Consider the following 21111-nt stretch of genomic DNA (forward strand, 5'->3'; position numbering starts at 1 on the left):
TACTCCAGTGAGAATTTAGTAATTGGTGATGTCTAGGAAAGTTTTACGATAGTGAGAACTGTTACGGATATTGTGGTATCGGTGTATCCCTTCTGGCACCACCACATACACCGGAACTTTTCTGGTCACTGGTTACTGGATCGCTTAACTGGTAAGCTCAAGCTTAATATGAAAGGGAGATTAGGAGCTGTCTAATCTAGAGAAAATTTCAGAAACCTTTTAACCTGATAAATCTCTATGCAACTAGATTAAAAGCTACTAAACCTTATTTAATCTTAAGATTAAAGAGCCAATCTGTTGTGTGGTGTTGATTGTGGTCATCTTGGTCTAGCCCTTCTTTTCTCTTAGGATTTCATTCATTTTAGGAGTCAAATCTAATGAATTGTTGATAATGTATGCATGGTAGAAGGTCATTAAGGGATAAGTTCACCCCATTTGATCCTGAGATTGACAGAACTTTTCATCACAACCTGCGAACTGTAAACCAACCGTCAATCTCTACAATGGGTGAACATATTAGAACTTTGAACGACTTGTTCGCACCCGCATTTGCTAGTCCCCCTACTTGCATAGTGTTACCAATTAATAATGCAGCCCAATTCAAGATTCGGGCTGCAACAATAAACATGTTATCCAAATTTCATGGGTTTGAGAGTGAACAACCGTATATTCATCTAAACAAATTTTTGACAATCTGTCAAACATTTAGAAATCAAAACTTAGATGAAGAGGGTATTAAATTAAGATTGTTTTCCATGACTTTAGAGGATCGTGTCGCTGCATGGTTGTATTCTCTTGCTTCTAATTCCATCACATCATGGGAATAACTGTCTAGGAAGTTCATGGCTAAAGTTCTATCCCATGGTAAAGACTAAAAAAATTAAGGATGCCATCAAAAATTTTAGAGAAAAATTTGAAGAGGAATTTTCCTAACTTTGGAAAAGATTCCATGATCTTTTGGTCAAGTGCCCGCACCATGGGCTTGATAAGGCTGATCTAGTACATTTCTTTTACAAAGGATTACCTCCAGCACATAGGAACATGATCGAGTCCATACACAAGGATAGGTTCATGAACCAAACCCCGGATCAAGCCTATGAATTTCTTGTTGACTTAGCCGACAACGCCCAAAATTGGAGTAGCTATGGTGAGGAAGTAAATAGAAATGAGTTCGGGTCTAGAAAACCAGGTAATTATGAAATAAAAACAGAGCCAAATCTCAAAAATGTCATATCCAATCTGGTGACTGGAGTGAACAATTTAAGTAAAAAGTTTGATGCTTTCACTGTTTCCACTAGTTCGAGTTCATATAAAGAGTTAAATTCCATCATGAAAGTGGATCACGAGTCACATAGTTTATGTGTCTTGTGTAACAGTCCGGAACATCTAGTGGAGTGCTGCCCTAATCTGCCCACCATAAAGGCCGAGCAAGCAAATGCTTTAAATTCATATAGTGCCTTCAAGAAGCCCACTCCCAACTCGTTCAGCCCAGTTTACCACCCTGATAATAGGTTCCACCCAAATTTTTCATATAAGCAAAATGAATCTATTCAACATCAAGGTGGTCTACCAGGTTTTCAGAATAACTTTCCCAAGATAGGTCCATCACAAATGAACCAACCTTTGGTTCCATCTGTACCTTCTTATAAATCCCCTATCCCACGGCAACCTTCACCATTAGAAACCATGATGGCTAATATGATGAAACAACAACAAGATTTTATCAAGCAACAACAATAGACCAATAGAGCCCAAGCCCAGACTAACCAATTCCATATGCAAGCAATTGCAAAACTTGAGGTTAGTCTAAGCTAAATAGCAAACTCTCTAGAGGATAAGAAGAAAAGTGAACTACCTAGTCAACCAGTGCCTAACCCTAGTAGACAACAAAATCAAGGTCAGAGAGGTCAGTATCAAATCGATTCTAATGCAAATCCGACCTATGAAGTTCAGGCAATTACCACTTTAATGTCTGGCAAGCAAGTGAACAATAAAGTCCAACTTTCCGAACATGAAAAAGAAAATAAAAATGAATCCGATAAGAACCCTATTCAGAAGAGGGGTCAAGAACAGAATAAATCAAAAAAAAAGAAAGAACCCATAAAAACATACAAACCTAAGATTCCCTTTCCCAGTAGATCAAGACTCCAAGAAACAATCTAACTTTGATGAAATAATGGAAGTCTTTAAAAATGTTCAAATAAATATACCTTTTCTCGATGCCATACGACAAATTTCCTCCTATACAAAATTCTTGAAAGACCTCACCGCGGTCAAAAGAAAAACCAGCATTCCTAGGCAAGCTGTTATAGCTGCACAAGCCTCATCTCTCATTCAACAGCAGATTGCCCCGAAATTCAAAGACCCTGGTTGCCCCACCATTGAAATAAAAATAGGAGAGACGATCATCCAGAGAGCCTTATTAGATTTAGGAGCCAGTGTGAACCTACTTTCCTACTATGTGTACCAAAAGTTAGGTTTGGAAGAATTAAAGCCCACAAATATTACCCTTTTCTTAGCAGATAGGACGGTGAAATACCCCAAGGGGATTGTAGAGGATGTAATAATGAAGATAAACGAGTTTTACTATCCTGCGGACTTCATTATCCTTGAGACCAAACCTATAATACATACAAACAGTCACACACCTATAATTTTAGGTAGACCTTTCTTAGCCACAGCAAATGCTGTGATAAATTATCGAAATGGCATGCTGAAGTTATCTTTTGGCAACATGAAAGTCGAGCTTAATGTCTTCAACATAAGTAAACAACCACCAGACGATAAAAAAATCAATGAAGTTGACATGATTGAAAGTCTGGTCCAGGAGACTTTCTTACAAACTTATAGTAAGGACCCTTTAGAGGCTTACCTTGCCCATTCCGAGGAAGGGGTCGAGCATGCGCTCCCTAATTCTGTTCTCCTTATGAGCATAGATCGTCATCAGCCGACTGTTCTTCTTCGGACTCTTCCAAAACCATTCTTAGATAATGGTTGAAAAAAAAATGAATCTACATTTTGTCTGGCTGAAGACATAAAACTTAGCGCTCTTGGGAGGCAACCCAACATGTAAATATTATATATATATATAAATAATAATAATAATAAATAAAAATAATAAAAAAAATTCAATAAATTACTAACATGCAGGTTTGGGGGTTTTTGCCCCAATTGTCAATTTGCCTACCCATATCGGGTAACTTCTCCTCTGTCCTATTACTGCTTTAAAATTTCTTTAACATTGAGGACAATGTTAGATTTAAGTATAGAAGTGAGAATATTTTTGATTTCTCTAACTAAAAAAGATCATAAAAAAAAAGTGGATTTCAAATTTTTAACTCAAATTCTAATCTTTTTGGCTGTACAAACTAGAAATTGCTTTAACAATAGCTTTGAGTTAAGAAATATGATAGCAGTTCTAGCTTGAGTTTTCGTCCTACCTATCTTCTGCTAACATGATAGAAGACGATTTAGCACCTACACGTAAGCACATGAATTGTGGGGTATGTAAACTTACAACTAATATGAATACTTTTAATCTTCTGGATAATTTAAAATTATATGTGTGATGAACATCCTATTAAAAAAATAAAAAAAAAGAGAAGAAAATAAAACGAGTTTATTTTAAGTCTTCTCACTGAGTAACTGGGCCTCTTGCTTGGCAAGCAGTGAGTGTTCGCGTAAAAAGGTGAGGATGGCTGAGATTAAACTTTGAGTGACTAATTTGGTCTTGGAGTCTAGTTGACTTGAGTTATTAAGCCTGTTAGGGTGTCTTTACACCTAATGCCCTGAGCCATCTGGATCGGGAGTCATTGGCCTAATACTCGCTACATGGGTTAACTAGAAAGCTTAATAAGACTAGATATTGCACAAGTCATTCTTTTTAGCATTCAGTCTGAATAAAAGATAAATTTTGGGTGTTCATTACCATTTAACTCTAGAAAGTCTTAGAAATTAGAGTGATCATGTTGGAAGTAAGTGAAAGCCACTCATTTATATGATACTGTCTTTCACCTCACTACATTCTTGACTTGTTAGCAGATAGATGGAGAGTAATGAAACTTGAGTTAGAGTCTACTTAAATATGATAGCAATAAGTCTCTATTGTCCTTGCAATTCTATGTTCATACAATAATACTTGTTCAAATTTCGAGTTAAACATTGGAAATCCCTCACTGATGAAGTTTGTGGGTAACTTCACTGCAAACCCTCACGAGACAAAACTCGTCCACTAGGGTAACTTAGGGGTTTAAAGGCTTGTTGCACATGCTAAGTGCAATCATGATGCTCTACGAAAGTGGGTACATATCTTAGTTTTGTGTATTTAGCTTCAATAAAAAAAAAGAGAAAGTTATAAGTTAGACTACATCTTTTTGTGCCCTCATTTTATCGTTTGCTTGTTAATTGCTAGAGACTAGCAATAAGCTAGTTGGGGGTGTGATGAGAGCACAAAAGTGCGATCTACCTATCACCTAAATTAGTGTTATTGCTAACTGATAATGATAAATTCACCGGTTTAATATTATATTTTTGTTTGGTACAGGTTATTACAAATTAAAGTTTAAATGCGCATTTGGTACAGATTACGCAGGCCCAATCCTACCATGACCTGGTCGAGCACATTTGCCCCCGAGTGATTTCCCACATTGTGCTAGCCATCCCACGGTTCATCATCAGCATCACGTCTTCAACACATTGCGATGTCCTAGCATCCGCGCCGTCCATCGGATCACCTTCCAAATCAGCCCTGCATCCAAAGACTCTGCAATCTCCCTGCATCGCACAGCCCTCCTCCAGATCAACATCCCATCCTCCCGTAGCCCAAAGAAGGAAACCCACATCATTCTCCCAGCCTGTTCCGCGAGCCGCCCATGCGACTCCTTCCGACTGCAAGCATCCAGCCAAATTCTTCCGGATTTGAATCTCCCAACGCCCATCAAGCCATGATCGGCTCCTCCCAGCTTCTCCCGTGATCCTAGCATCCTTTGCACGATCCGTTCGTCCGCGTCACTGCCAGCAGCCTGTGAAGCAGCCCAAGTTTCCGTCCGTATTCATCATCCACGGATCCGCGCCTCCCAGCACCAATTTCGGCCGCCCGTTTCAAAGATCCACAGCTTCATTCCGTGCGGAAACAAGGGAGAAGAAAGGATCCCACGCCCGCTTCTAATCCGGCGTCCACAAAGCTTCCGGATTCCGCATCTCTTCCGAATTTGAAATCCCAAGCGTCCGAGCTCCATGGATCACGTCGGCCGGTCCAGCCTCCTCCGCATCCAAGCACCCGCGGCGCTCTTCATCCGGATCCACCTCTCGAGATCCCGCGCCCGTTTCTCCTCCTCTCCATGCGAAATCAGGGGATCCATCGACTGGCCAAAGAGGTGGTGGCGATCTATAAAAGAGGAGGAGGAGAGGAGGAAAAAAGGGGGAAGCTCTGTTTTCGAAAAGAGGTGCTCGGTTGGGTTTGAGGCCAAAGAAACAGGGGAGGAAGCTCTGTTTTGGGGAAGAAAAGAAAGAAAAAAAAAGAGAGAGTATTTTAGTTTTCTGTTTGAGTTTAGTTTTTTTAATTTATGAGAGCAATGTTTTTCTTTAGTTTGAGTTTATGAGAGCAATGTATTTTTTTCAGTTTTATTTTAATTGAAAGTTTTAATTAAGAAGTTATGTTTTGAGTTTCAGAGCATGTTGTTCTTATTTTTAGTTTTATTTTAGGTTTTGTTTTGAGTTTTAATTTTTGAGAGTTTATTTGGATAGAAAGTTATATTTATTCTGCAATTTTAATTCATGTTCTGCAATATATTAAATCTTCTTTCATGTAATCTATATTCCAGTCTGTAATTTTCCTAGCCCTATTTTCATCCATTTTATGCCAAAGCTTTTCTTTAATTAGTTCAATATATAAATGCCTCGAATTTAAATACCTGTCTTTTTGTCAATTTCAAGTAGAAAACATTCTCTGGTAGCCCAAAGAATCATTCAAACATCCTCGAAGTAATGTTTTTCTTCTATCATTCAAAAATCGATTTCGAATCCAAGTGAACGTTTTAATTTTTATGCAACTCCAATCGGCTCCCTGTGGATCGACCTCTTACGACCACTATTCTTCAAGTAGAACAGGTAAGAGAAAAATTAATTTAAAACTTTGTTTGTCGGTTCTAACAACGATCTGTTTAGTATATTTTTAAGTAGACAGGAATTGGACAACAAAGGGGAATAAAGATTGGGTGTGCCGACTTCAGAAAAGTCTGTACGGGTTGAAACAAGGGCCTCGTCAGTGGTCCTTGAAGTTTGATCAGTTTATGCTGAAGAATGATTTTTAGAGGTGTAATGGTGATCATTGCTGCTACTTTAAAGGATTGAAGAGCTCATATGTCATTCTACTTCTGTATGTAGATGATATATTGATGGCAAGTGCCAACATGGGAGAAATTGTGAAACTGAAGGAACAATTGTCCTAGGAGTTTTCAATGAAGGACTTGGGTGAAGCCAAGAAAGTCCTTGGGATGCATATCAGCAGGGACAGGAAGCTTAAAACGTTGAAGTTGTCTCAAGCATAGTACATTGATAAGGTGCTGAAGCGGTTCAATATGGATGGGGCTAAAGTTGTGAGTACTCCGCTGGGCACTTCAAGTTATCCAAGCAGGAGTGTCCTACTACACAGGATGATCGAGATGAGATGAAGCATGTACCCTACTCATCAGCGGTTGGAAGCCTTATGTATGTCATGGTTTGCACGAGATCGGATATTCCCCATGCAGTGGGAGTGGTGAGCAGATACATGAGCGATCTAGGCCAGGAGCATTGGAGAGCTGTGAAGTAGATATTGCGGTATCTGAAAGGAACCAGAGACTTAGGACTATGCTATGGTGGTTCTAATATTTGCCTACATGGTTTCGTGGATTCTAATATGGCTGGAGATATTGATGGCAGAAAGAATACTACCGGATATGTGTTCACGCTGGGAAGTGCTGCAGTTTCATAGGTTTCGAAACTGCAGAAGATTGTAGCGTTATCTACAACCGAGGCTGAATACGTTGCTCTTACTGAAGCCAGCAAGGAGATGGTTTGGTTACAAGGTTTGATAAAAGAGCTTGGCATGGAGCAAGGCGATGCGAAGTTGTATAGCGATAGCCAAAGTGCTTTACATTTGGCAAAGAATGCTGCTTTTCACTCAAGGACCAAACACATTGTTATCAGATATCACTTTATTTGGTCACTCCTCGAAGAAGATCTTTTCCGGCTAGAGAAGATACATACAATGGACAACCCAGCAGATATGTTGACAAAGGTGGTTACTCTTGAGAAGTTGCACATCTGTGCATCTTCTGTTAGTCTTCACAGCTAGAAGTGAAGATAGAGGTTCATACACATAGAGGATGATTGGAGATCATGTTGCTGATAGGGTTACGGTTGCTTCAGGCTTGTTTCTCGGCAAGTGGGAGATTGTTGAAAAAATGTGCCTCGAAACTCGAAATAACTGCAATTGAATTTATCTCAAGTTTGCTTGAAAAAGTTTGTGCCAACTGAATGGAGTCGACCCCTAGCATCTAGGAGTCGATTCATGTGAAACTTGAGTCGACCCAGGGATGAGAGGGTCGACTCGCATCTTGCCACAGTGAAGAAATAGAGAGCTGTTTTTGGGGTCGCTTGCAGGAGTCGACTCCAGTCCTGCAGGAGTCGACTCCAGGTCTGCTCGAGTCGACTTCAGGTTGAAGCAGTCGACTCTCTCAGGAAGACAGAGCGTGCCAGTCTTCGATGCTGATACTTGGAGTCGACCCGAGGATGTCCGAGTCAACTCGAGCTTATCAGGAGTCGACCCCTGAAAGTGAAGAGTCGACTCCTGATCGCGGGATTGATTGAAACGGTGGCAAGATGAGTTTTTTGACTTAAGATTTCGTAGGAAAGTTTTCTTATGTATTAAAAACCTATAAATAGGGCCTTTTGTGAACCCTAAGAAAAGAGAGCGACTGTAGAGAGTTTCTTTTTGAGTCCTATCTCTCTTGTAAACCTAGAATGTTTGGATTTCTCTTGTAAGCCCCAGATGTGCAATCTCCAATGGAGAAGAGAGATCATTGTAACCTTTTGCTGAATATATTGAATCTGTGTGTGTGGCCTCCGTGAACGTAACCCGTATTGAGGTGAACCACGTAAAATTATTGTCTTTGTGATTGTTTGATTTTATTCTCTACTACTTCTTCTTCTCGATTCGTCTTTCCGCAGTTTGGATCCAGGAAAGGGAATAGTACGATCGAAGGATAAATGCTTTCATTCCGCAACAGAAATTTCATCATCATAGGGACAGTGCTATCTTCTAGACACTCACATCAGAGGTTATTATGAGAGCCCAAATTTGTTCATAGTATTTCCCGAAGCACAGCCATCTTGCATGCGCATTGAGACGCCAGGCTTGGCATAGAGTTCACAAAAGATAATGAGGAAACTGTTCCACAAAACTTGAGGCAAAGACATGATTTTCCAGCATAATTTTCCAGGAATTTGTTAAAACTTTGGCAAAATTTAAATGACTAAACTTGGAGAAAAAAGTATATAAAATAAATGGTATATTATAGATAAAATTTTCACGCAAAAGTAGGAATAAAAGTGAAATGAATTACGAACATTATCAGCAACATATGGCATCACCAGCATCCAATATATAGATCTAATTCTTTTTCCTTTCAAGAAATTTAAAGTATGTTTTTGATGAAAATTAATTTATAGACTTTAGACGCAATTAGTTCATAAGTACATCATAAAACTTATGAATAATTTAGTCTTTCTAGAGCAAGGGGATAATTGAAGATTAAAATTATTGAATTATAAAAAAGAAATACAAGAATAATTCAATATTATACTTTTTTCAGTAATTCAGATAATATTGTCATAAACCAAACAAACTTTGAGCCTTCCTGTTGTGAAAGTAGTTCACCTAGGTAAACATAGGCACCAAGAACTTCTGTTTAAGGCCATAATAGCATTACACCTCCTGAGAATCCTTTAAGACAGGAAAGTATAACAATTATAATTACGCAGTGGTGGGAAACACATAGTAGAATCAATAGCGTCGACTCAACTTCTCCCACGCCCATGAGCCAGAATGACCACATTCATTGGCTCTAGTCGCTAGCTTTTCTTTGAGGGTTCTTATTCTGGTGCAAGTGATGAAGATACACACAAATAAATCATGCAGAAACTTAAAATAAATAATAGATGTGCAAAGTAAGCAATCTAGAGATCACCAATGACTGAGACTGAAGAAAGTAATGCAGAATACCACATGCATAGTATACTGCAATCGTAGTTCAGATTTTAGGTCTGTAATGCATACACCAAAAAGAGGGTTGCCAACCAGCAAACCCAAAGCCGCATTGGCAATGCAGTACTCCACTTACAGTTCCTCTCTTACACTTGTCATGAACTCATGTTATCGCAACCATATCCATCGAGCTTTGTCCAAGCTATTTTATACCAACTAAAAAGTTTTAATTGCAAAAAAAACCAATTAAAAACCTCTTTTTTGTGCAATGTTTTCCAAATTCTGATATTTTCAATCAGCATTAGCTTTGCATTCTCTTCTTTCATGAATCCCCACCAATTCAAGCACCTCTACTTAGCCAACTCATATATTTATCCTACATGCATGCGCACATCATCTTAAAAATAATACTGCGGCCTATCCAAATTCTTTTCTACATTTTCAATCAAGATCAGCTCAGCATTCTCTTATTCTATTCTGATCCTATGCTACTAATTCAAACACCTCTGCTTGTCTGGCACATCAGCCCAGAGCTCTGATACGTTCGTTCCTAATTTTACTTGGAGTTTGCTACGGAGCCATCTCAACATGAGCTCCTTGATATTTTCATCTTGTTTGATTGCACCCAATTAATTACACAACATTCATACAGCATTCCAGACCCTACTGCTTTTACACAAAAAATCCCTTGAGTTACCAAGACATGCATTGATTGCTTAAAAGCATAGCCAGCACCTATCTACTTCATTTATCCAACTCTAATTATGCTAAATATTTCGTAATTTATCTTCTTTTGTATAAAAGATCTAAGATGGCAAAACAAATCATAAGTGTTCCAGTTGTGGAGCATCATTTATAGACCACAGCTGTGACAAAGTTGCCCTTCACAGTTCCACACTTAGCATTTAAAATTCGTGTCATTAGGCGACAGTATATCATCAAAAATTAACATGCACCACAATACATATTCATTATCAAAAATAAATTCATCAATGAGTAGCACTTAGAGATACTAGCTTGGAATAGTCCTTCATATAAGCCTGATATATTGCACATGTCACTGTCCTAGCATACATGTCCAACAGTTGCAATGTGCTATCCATACACTCCATTGTTCCTTGATGTCCACAAAATTACCTGTCACGGTACTCAATCATACGTTTTTGATAATAACTGTTTCTATCGTCTAACTATCAAATTCAGCCACAATACAAAAACATGGTAAAAAAATGCTGCTCTCTATCATTTCCTGTACATACATTCTTAGTCTACACAAGCCTTGACTTCAAATTTTTTTCTCTTCTTTTTCCATTGTGCAAAAATTCTGCATTCTAAGCAGTCTTTTCGTCATATCTACATAAGAATCTAACTCATTTGATATTCTTGTACAGTTTCAACTTCCGAGTATTATAATTCACTCTCAACATCTTTGCCAGAAGAATTAGATCTAAGTAGCAATTCACCATTGCTTATAATCCAGAGTTCAAACTAATTCCCACACCCCAACAACCCCCAACACACCACACCCCCCCCCCCCCCCACCCCCCCACCCCCCGACCGCCCGGCGCCCCTCCTAACATTAGCTTCTTTCATTCTTATTTCTATTTTAATCACTTAATTCATATTACTGAAACAACCAAGGAAATGTCAGAAGCTTCGGCTATGTAATTTGTGTGGCAATTTTGTGCTATGTTTCATCAACAAGATATTGAAACCTTCAAAGAGCATTATTCCCTTGTTCCAGTCTTGAAAGGAAACGAAGGTTGCAAATTGTATGTCTTCCTTGGTATATTCTATTCGAAGTTTATACACTTAATTATGAAAAACAGAAATCATATGTTTCTTTTTCTTAAAAAAAAAAAAAAAGAAAGAAAGAATTCCATTGTTCAGTATTCAATCAAGACATTGATTGGATAGACAGTTATGCTGCCAACAGAACATTTATGGTGAAAATAGTGGAAAATGCTATATCAAGGCTTGAATGCTTCTCATTTAAGAAATATGAGTTGTCCTTTTATCGATATATCACTCATAATCATCTGCTTTGTTTGCATATCAAGGTATCAAGCAGAAATGACATCTGAGATATGTGTTCTTGTTACAAGATTTCTCACAAACAATCATACCCATATGTTAAGCTGAGCCCAGCAGCTCTGACTTAAGGTCCTCGGTTGTTCCTTAAAGAAACCAATGACTGTAAAGAACGAAAGAATGTTGAGTTCTTTGCACTTACATAATCCACTCAGTATGTAGAATTGCTAGTGCCAACAAACAAAACATACTATCCATGCAGCGGAACTGCAGGAGGTTGTGGCTCATCTAATGGGATAAGAGATGTGCTTGTTTTCCTTAAAATCTTCAGATGTGGATGCCCATGCAAAGTGATCAATTTTCTTACACAATCAAATTTGAGACTGGTAGCAACAGTTGACTTCTATTTTGTTTAAATGATTCCTGATGCACACATTCTTAATACATCTCCTTAAGCATTTAAAAAAAGGACATATTGCTATTATTGTGTACTAAATTCCAATAAGGTACGTTAGTAGCCCGACGATCAAAATTTAAGCATGTAGATGAAGTACATGGACGCAAAGTCCAAGGACTAACTGACCCATGATAAAAATATAAGCATATTGTGGCAAAGAGGTCTCCTACTTTCTTATGCACTGGTTATATACCTTTTAAGGGCAACCAGAGGCTAAGATGATAGCAATTATTGATTCCTATATCATTGTTATGATTCACTTATTCAGACATCCTTAAAAGGCCTCCTTATGCACTGGCAAAAGTGGGCATATTTAGTCTTACAGATGCACCTAAGGGGAGTATACTTGACATAAAGTTCAGAGAATAATCGACCCATAGTAATATTGATCCATAGTAATACTATTAGCTTGGACATCACATATCTGAAATATACAGTGACTCCAATGTTAGACTAGAAAGCTATGAAAATTGAATGATGTCCTCTGGTCCAACAGTGTGCTTTTGCTGAAGCATCTTCACAGACCAAAAACTACGAGATCGCCCCTTTCATTCTGGGGTGACGGAGGGATCGTACCATTCGAGCTTTTTTTTTTATGCTTTTTCCGGAGGTCTGGAGAAAGCAGCAATCAATAGGATTTCTCTAGTACTAGTGCCTAGGAATGTTAGTCTCAATGTGGAGTGGGGAAGAGGAATCGATGAAGAATCCAGGCAAGAGCAGGCGAAGGAACGTGACGAGCAAATTCTTGTCTCGAGATGTTAGAAGGTGCGAAATCAATAGGTGTCGGAGCTGCTACAATTGTTTCAGCCAGAGCTACTGTCGGTATTGGAAACGTCCTCAGTTTTTCGATTCATTCCGTAAGTAACTTAGTTAAGTATGATGAAACCAATAATAGATACATTTTCTTATCCTGCAAGCTTTAACCTGTCAATGATTTCCAGATTTTATGTTACTACAACCTTGACTTGCATGTAATAAATATTTCGCATATTATGGTTCCATTATAGTTGCTCATACATAATTTAGAACATCTTGGCTACATCCAAACTTGGTCGTGTTCATAACTTTTGAGTTAAGAAATATGTTTTCATGCATAAAGAGTTGTCTTACAATTAATGGAGTCCAATAAGGAAAAAAATTGCTCCCAAGTGCTCCCTGTAAGCAAGCATGAACAAATAATATTGTGAAGTTGCATAGTTGAGGGAGGGTTATCCAAATCAAAGCTGAATTGGACCAGCTTGAAGAAATTTCAGATGGATCCAAGCGAGAGCATTGCCGTCATGAATGTACTTAAGGGATTGGTAATGAACTGTAACCAGTCTGAGGCATGTTGAGTTAGACACTAGTCAGGCCAGACATGGATCAAGTAAATGAGCGTCTCAGACCAGGCAAAACTCTGTTTTCAAGCCTCAAGGCTAAATTGATTAACATAATACTACCTAAACTGGCATATATTATATATAATACATACTAGAATAAATTAATAAAACCCAATAACCTAATTTAACTACACACACCCAATATTACCATGAGTGTCTCCTCCAATATCCATCCATTTTAGACAACGAGCCATGTCAATTTTGACGACATTTGTGCTATCAACAACCATCTCTAGGCCCCAGCTTGGCTCTAGTTTACCATGAGCTATCTCTAGCTTCAATTGCCCAACCACTTGTTCTTACCAAATTTGCACTAGTTATAGCTCGACTCCCATCACCTAGCAATGGTTGAGCTAGGGCTCGTATCCAAGAAAACTAGTCTATGTCACGCCTAAACCTTCCAAAAAATTTGAATCTAGGCAAAGAATAAAAGTACACTTATGCAACCAAGTGATTTAGGTTATGATGAATGAAAAAATATTGTAATTTAATTTGTTTGGAGTTTATAAAAAGGCCCAGAAGATTCGTCACATGCATACTTTTCTGTTGCCATAACAAATTTGATATCTCATGACGCAACTGATACATCCAAAAAGCTCAGCATGAAGAAATCTAAGAGATATTTAGTTTCTTTCTTTTTCTTCTTTCTTTCCTTTCTTCCTTTCCGCCTACCTTCCTTTCTTTCCTTTTTCTTCTTCTTTTTTTGTTGTCCTTCCTTTTCTTCTTTCTTTCCTTCCTTTTTTTATTTCTCTTTCCCTTCTTCCTTGTTTTCCTCCTTTCATTCTTCTCCCTCTCCCTTCCTTTCTTTCTTTCCTTTTTCTTCTTCTTTAATTTCACTTTTTCCTCTCCATCATCTTTCTTTCCTTTCTTTCTTTTTTCTTCTTCTTCCCCCGCATGGCGGGTTGTGGTGTCCCGACCTTGTCCCAGTACCGTTTTCTCACAGAAACAAGACAAAATGGTCGGGACACCTCCCGTCGCCAAAACTTAAAATCTTAGTTATCCAATAAGGTTTTTATACAGAATATGGATGTAATATCTTCTTCTCCTATGGTGTACTATTGTAGAATTAGCATGAGGCTTGCAACTCTAGATATGATTACTAGGTTTTGAAGTGACTCCGATACAGTCTTTCCTCTATCCCTCGAGTCTAAATCGCAGATCCTTGTGTTAAATTATATTTAATCAATTCTTCTTTCAACTTACCAAGCTAGTTCATTGATATGAAAACTAAATTTGATTAGTGATGGACGGCAAGGTAGTGAATTTATTCCCAGACACCTCCAAACCCTTTTGCTCCTTCTATGAGCCTTCTTTAGATTTACCAGAACTCACTATCAGTTTTGCGATGAAATTCCAACTTTCATAGTTCAAATTTATTGAAATCTCAAGCCTAAACATGAAATCCCAGCAACCCATAGATTTCAGCCCTTTTTCGAAACCCTAATAAGGTCTCTCCCCTCAACTAATCTACATCACTCTAAACTTGCTTAGAGAGAACTTTGCTACCTCACTCCTACAAAAATAGCATAACGCCCAAAACCTTATAAAAGAAAAGTTATTTTCTTTTGCCCATTTCACTTTTCCTGTCAATAAGTCCAAATAGGGTTCATTTGTATTTGAAGCGTCATTGAAAGTAAATGATTCCTCTCCCCCTTCCTCTTCATGATCCTCTTGATTCCATATAAATGATTGCTAAATCTGAGAATCTGCAACCCCATTCATTCAGAGGCCTCAAGACTTCCTCTGCTGTTAGCTATATTATTCTTTTGGACTATAAACTGCATATATTCACTTCCTGTGCAAAACTTGCAAGCAACTAACCACATGCTAATCCCTCACTGGACAGGTAATTAAATCAATTGATGAGATCCTCAATGCCTGCCATCATTCATTTATTCATGAAATATGGCAAAATCACTAGGACAAGGATGTTCTATAGTGCGCACTTATATGCAGTGCACTGCACCATAGAGATTTGGTGGCTTTGGTGCATTCTTATGGCAAAATCGCTAGGAAAATTATAACTTGATTAGGTCAAGCTGTCAGCAAAAAATGATGACAAAGCATTCTAAAGATGTCTTGTCCGCCATTTCTATAATCTCAAAGGTATGTTTAACTCTTGAGCTTTGCATTATCATTGATTCACCATTTGAATTCTCACCTAGTATCAATCCCAGATCAACTTCCTTCATCAAAATTTTTACCCCTGTAATGAATGATATGTTACCGATAAAGCACACTCACCTAGTCAAACATGCATTGAACACAATTTATTCATTAACACTCAAGAAATAGGCTACCAATTATTGTGCCACAAAGTAGCAGAACCTCTTTGACATAAAAAAGAAGCAATTAAGTAAAGAATGAGAACAGAGGAAGTAGAAAGAACTTGTTGCAGTACACTTTTATGAAATAATTGCAGACATATTCGTATGACCATAAAGTAACTCGATTCGGGTGTTGGATCCCTGCATTGATGGTAATATCAACATGCTAATCACCAAAGAACATGCCATAAATTATCAAGTTCCAATACATCTTAGAAAGAACGGGGCAAATATAAGTACGAAGATTAAACAACAACAGAACATTGACCTGTAACCGAGAGGAGAAAGAGGAGAAGAAGGTTGCTTCCACTGATAGATCAATTATCCCATATGTAGCTACTTCTGTGACTACCCGCCATCTGTCACTGCTTTCCATAGCTCTACTTCTGCCGGTGGGCAATGTAATCGGCCAAATGAAGCAAAGGTGCCACCTTCATGGGATCAAACTCCAAAAGCTGCTCCGTTGCATCCTTGAGCAGCTCCTCGGCGAATTCTCTCGACTTCTCCAGCCCCATGAGCTTCGGATAAGTGGTCTTATCGCTGGCCAGGTCCTTCCCGGCCGTCTTCCCGAGCTCCTGCGACGACTTGGTCCCATCGAGGATGTCATCCACCACTTGGAACAGCAATCCAACACACCTAGCATAGCGCCTTAGCCGCTCGATCTGGTCGTCGGATCCCCCGCCGACAATCGCTCCTGTCACCACCGAGGCCTCCAGAAGGGCGGCGGTCTTGTGAAGGTGGATGAACTCGAGGCGCTCGAGGCCGACCGGGGTTCCCAGCCCCGTGGACTCGAGGTCGACCACCTGGCCCGCGACGAGGCCCTCGGCGCCGACGCAGCGGGAGAGCTCCGCGACGGCGCGGACAACACGAGCGGGGGGGACAGGGTCGTCAGCGGGGTAGGAAGCAGGGTCCGCGAGGTGGCCAAAGGCGAGGGCCAGGAGGGCGTCGCCGGCGAGTACGGCAACGGGCTCGCCGAAGACGCGGTGGCAGGTAGGCTGGCCGCGGCGGAGATCGTCGTTGTCCATGCAGGGGAGGTCGTCGTGCATGAGGGACATGGTGTGGATCATCTCCACGGCGCTGGCGGGAGGCACAGCCTGGCGCTCGCGGCCGCCGACGATCTCGCAGGCGGCGAGGCAGAGAACGGGGCGGACGCGCTTGCCCCCGCCGAGGAGGGAGTAGCGCATCGCCTCGTGAATCCGCTCCGGGTAAGCGAGAGGAACGGCGGCGTCGAGGGCCCGGTTCACGGCGGCGGCCTTCTGGAGCATGTACCCCTTGAAGTTGAACTCCACAGCCGACGGCACCGCGGCGGACGCGGCGGCGTTGACCTCCATCGCTGCACAGGCGGGGCGGCGGCGGCGGCGGGCGGAGGGGGCAGAGGCGGAGGAGGGCAGGAACGGGAAGGACGGGGAGAGGAAGGAGGAGGAGCGGGTGGAGAGGTGGGCCCAGGAGCCCACCGGGTTGCAGAGGAGATGAGCGAAGGAAGCCATTTTGTTATTCTTCGTCTTTTCTCGTTCCTTCCTTATCGTCGACCGGGAGGAGCAATTAAAAAAATGGCAATGAGCGATATGATATTGCGGGAATAAAACAATTGGGAACTTTAAGGAAAGGAATTAGCGGTATGGAATAGGGGGAATTAAGAGATTGTGTAATTTTCACGGAAAGCGGGGGAGGAGGGGATAAGTAGAGAATAGCAGGTGGTGGAGACGAAGGATTGGGCGAATTTATGCAAGGGTATTAATTATGGAAGGGTTTAGGAATGGATGAGGGGCTAGATAAGGGAAGAGGGAGACAAGCGGAGAGCGGGAGTGAGGAAGAGGAAGGGGATAGAGTGGGGTAATGATAGGCTTCCCCGTTCGTTATCCCTTTATAAGGTTTGAACTATGCGTTATAATTTCTACACGCAACCGGGGTAACTGAAGCTGTGTATATTGAGATACACGTTGGGGGGAGCACCGAGAAAGAGAGAGAGAGAGAGAGAGAGAGAGAGAGAGGTGACAGGCGTCCACGCTGATGTACACATTGCGGGGAGCACCGCAAGTCACCATGGACGGATGGGATGAGGGAGGAGTCGGGGGGCGAATGGCAAACAGGGAGGTACGTGTAGTGGCCGATGAAAAGTTAACACGTAGATGATTTTGAGGTGGGGCCCGTGGTTTGAATTGGGGGCCGGTGTGGGGTGGGATGGTGATCGGGCGTGATCGTCAGAAGCAACGGACGGCACGTTGTTCGCATTCGGACCGTAGCGTAGGGGGCAGTGGAAAGGACGGTGATGAGGCCAGGGATGATCGAATGGACGGCGCGGAAGAAGTTGGGAAACTTCTTGGTGGGGTAAAGGACGGCTTTGCCCAGTGAGTGGGTACGCTTCATGAATTTGAACCTAAAGTGTTTGCCTGAACCAAGTATAAACGATGATGACCGTTTTTGTCATACGGAAGTTCCCACCTTCTAGCTTTACTAAGGTTAACTTGAATAGCAGTATTTTTAAAAATAGAAGCAGAAAGAGAGTAGGCTTTATGATTAGAAATTATGACTCCAAACTTAATTAATTTTGGATGCAGATAGTATCTATCTTGAAGATGACTCAGCCACGGTGACCAACTAGATTCAAGGCCAGCACAACCATGTCGACCAACACCTGGTGTTTTGGGATATCTGCAAGCTCGTAAAAGGGTTTGGCTTCTTTCAGGCCACTCATATTTATCGGAAGGCAAACAGTACTGCTGACTGGGTTTCTTCTATATTACGCATCATTCAAAAGAGTTTTTCTGGAAGGGTCTCGAATCCGTTCCTTTTCTGCCCCATCAATTATTTTTTTTGATTTTTTGGATGTACTTACATGCATTTAGTGTGTGTCGTTATTGTATTAAAAAAAATCTTACTGTTATACGTGGGTGTCGTGTGTCAGATGGACCATGTATTCGACATTTGTTTTTATTTTATTTTATTTTATTTTTTATGTCCCCCTCTTTGTAATATGCTATCTTTTCAATAATATCTAAAAATTTATTCATACGTATTTGTCCTATCATCATTCCCTTTTAAAAATTCAAGTCTATGGGTAGAGTTAAAAGTTATTTTTGCTAGAGGTAGAGTTAAAAGTTCGTTAGTGACTCCTTGGATGATAACTTGAAAAAATTGCCGAGACTGAAAAAATAATTAGCAACAAATTAGTAGTATTATATTCAATTTGTATATAATTAAAGATCAAACAAATATGAAAATACTATTGTCTATTCGGTCAATGCATCTTACCTAAGGAAGATAGCATACTTTTCGAGCTTTATGTTATATTTCATGATTAGAAATACTAGGTGATATTTTTAACTATCAAATAGAATAAAATAACTAATATAAGACAACATGAAATAAGAAAGTAAGAATAAACATAATTTAGAAAATATAATCGGGTTCGGGGCATGCTATTGGATGGCACGCTCTTTAGAGTAGATTTGTCTTGTTGCGGTGTAAATAATTAATAAGGGTCTACTCCGAAGATTCGGCGAACTATTTCATAATAATCTTACGGTGCATTCCATTAAAATGAATCAAGGATGAACCTAAACTAGTTTGAGTGCAAATTTTGACAGAATAATATAATATAAAACTCTAAAATAAGGAATGGCATAATGGAAATTCACTTGTTCTTCTCTATCTCTAATTGGCCCTTACTTATGCTACCTTATGACACTTATTTATAGGTTTCAAAATGGTACAAGCCAAGAAGGATAATGTTTAAGAAATATCCATCCGCGCAACTCTTTTAATCAAGGGAGACACACTTTCACCAAGAGTTGCCTCAGTGTTATTTGGAGAAATAATTATCATTCATCAAGAGTTCCAAACATCCTCAAAAATAAAATTGATATTAAGCATAAAATGATTAGAATTTTGAATCACAAAAAAATTAAAAAACAAAAAAATAATAATTATAAAATTTCAACACTGAAGAGGTCAAGCGATTGAACCATTCAAATGGATTTGAGGATTTTGGATTAACTAATGTAGATAGATACTCCAGTCACAAGCTGAATAGATCAATCCATCAGGATCTTAAAATATTGGTTCAAATTAGATCAATTTAGGCTAAGTTACTCAAGCACATACATATTCTCTTTAGTTCTTTGTCTCCTTGGTGAATTAGCTCATATGGTAAGGATAATAAAGGAAATCTAAGCTTGCTAAAACCCGGACCATGGCTGTCTAATTCATTAGTTTACTTGGTTAAAGTTCATGTTCAAGATTTGTGATTTGCTTTTTCTAAAACAAAAAAAAAGATTCACTAGAGTAGGGCAAGGAAATTTATTTTTATTCATTAATTCAATTTCGTTTTGTGTGATTTATGGAAAGCCATTTTGTAAATTAGTTGGAATTACTAAAGATATATAAGATACGTAATGTCGTAACGTTTTAGTGAAAAGTATCAAGATAACAAGATAAAGGAGAGCGAATGAAATAGAGTTATTTTTCTTGTATAGAATTCCTAAATTGCTTTTTTTTGTATTATACTAGATTGTATTAAGAATCAATACGATTTATACTAATTAGGTAACCATTGACTAGACAAACTCATCAGCACTATAATCACATTCTATGACCCACTCTACACCAACCAATTGCCGCATAGGCACATAGGAGGCCATAGGTTTTGGTCCCCAATTGATCTGCAGTTCTGCACTCAAGTCAAGCTAGTCTTGTTTGTATCTATGATTTCGATCATAAATATGATAAGATTCAAGTGAGGACTGAATTAAGTTGGAGTACATTGGAACCCTATTTGAGAGTCATAAGTTAATACAAAGTTATTTTATGTGTTACACTCATCTAAATTTAGATAATTTAAGATTTTAACATTAAGCAAACTCCACTTTTTTGAGATAATCAATGCCAACTCAGCTTACATTTAGCTAAATTCAAGCCTAAATGGATCATTCAAGGATCTAACACATAGCAAACTCCGCTTTTAGAGAAACAACTAGCATCGCACCAACATCTACTAGTTCAAACCTAACCATATTAGGCACAAATTGTTCTAGAACTATAAGTCGGACCATTTGACCTCAAGTTTATGAACCTAAGGGCCCTTGAACCCTACTAGCCACCATAGGATTTTTGATTAGTCAGACCTCTTTTTCTAAAGAAAGTCCAAAACATTCTAATTTTCTTCTAAAAACTAAAAATGATATAATCTGATATTTGGTCATTGCAACAAAATAGACTCTATTGTTCAACTAATAGTTGGTTATATTGATCACTATTTTTGATAATTACTATACTTCATTTTTTTTGGAATTATAATGCTCTGCAAAGAGAGATGATTTGCTCTGGTATCTCTTTTCCTTTTAGAGAGTTTGTATTTCAATAATAGAAAAATAAAGACCGTAATTATCGTTAAATAAATAATGATCAACCAAATCAGTCATTAGTTGAAAAATATTAACTGTTTTGTTTCAGTTGAAGTCAGGATGTTAGGGTTGGAAAAGGGGGACAAACACTTCAAAATCCCGCCATTTTATTTCTTCAAACACTGTTGCATGAAAGCCAAAAATATTAGACTACGATGGCACCTATTTGATTGCAGAACTGTATTGACAAACTAAGTAAAATAATTTAATATTCGCTGCTTGGGTTCTTATCATTACCAGGTGGCTTTAGGTTTAAGTTCTAGGTGAG

At 39.2% G+C, this 21111-nt stretch overlaps 1 protein-coding gene across 1 annotated transcript; it reads right to left on the bottom strand.

Annotated features, from left to right (window-relative positions):
• Positions 1-15493: 15493 nt before the first annotated feature.
• LOC103698354 (geranylgeranyl pyrophosphate synthase 7, chloroplastic-like) lies at positions 15494-17318 on the bottom strand. The gene has a single exon (XM_008780352.4). It carries the CDS (start codon positions 16926-16928, stop codon positions 15822-15824), a length of 1107 nt encoding a protein of 368 aa, XP_008778574.1. The 5' UTR covers positions 16929-17318; the 3' UTR covers positions 15494-15821.
• Positions 17319-21111: the final 3793 nt, after the last annotated feature.

Source organism: Phoenix dactylifera, chromosome 15 (assembly GCF_009389715.1).
Source record: "Phoenix dactylifera cultivar Barhee BC4 chromosome 15, palm_55x_up_171113_PBpolish2nd_filt_p, whole genome shotgun sequence".
NCBI classification, from domain to species: domain Eukaryota; kingdom Viridiplantae; phylum Streptophyta; class Magnoliopsida; order Arecales; family Arecaceae; genus Phoenix; species Phoenix dactylifera.

What these genes read in the sequence shown, in the direction of transcription:
- LOC103698354 (XM_008780352.4), bottom strand. Translation starts at nt 16,928, where the DNA reads ATGGCTTCCTTCGCTCATCTCCTCTGCAACCCGGTGGGCTCCTGGGCC.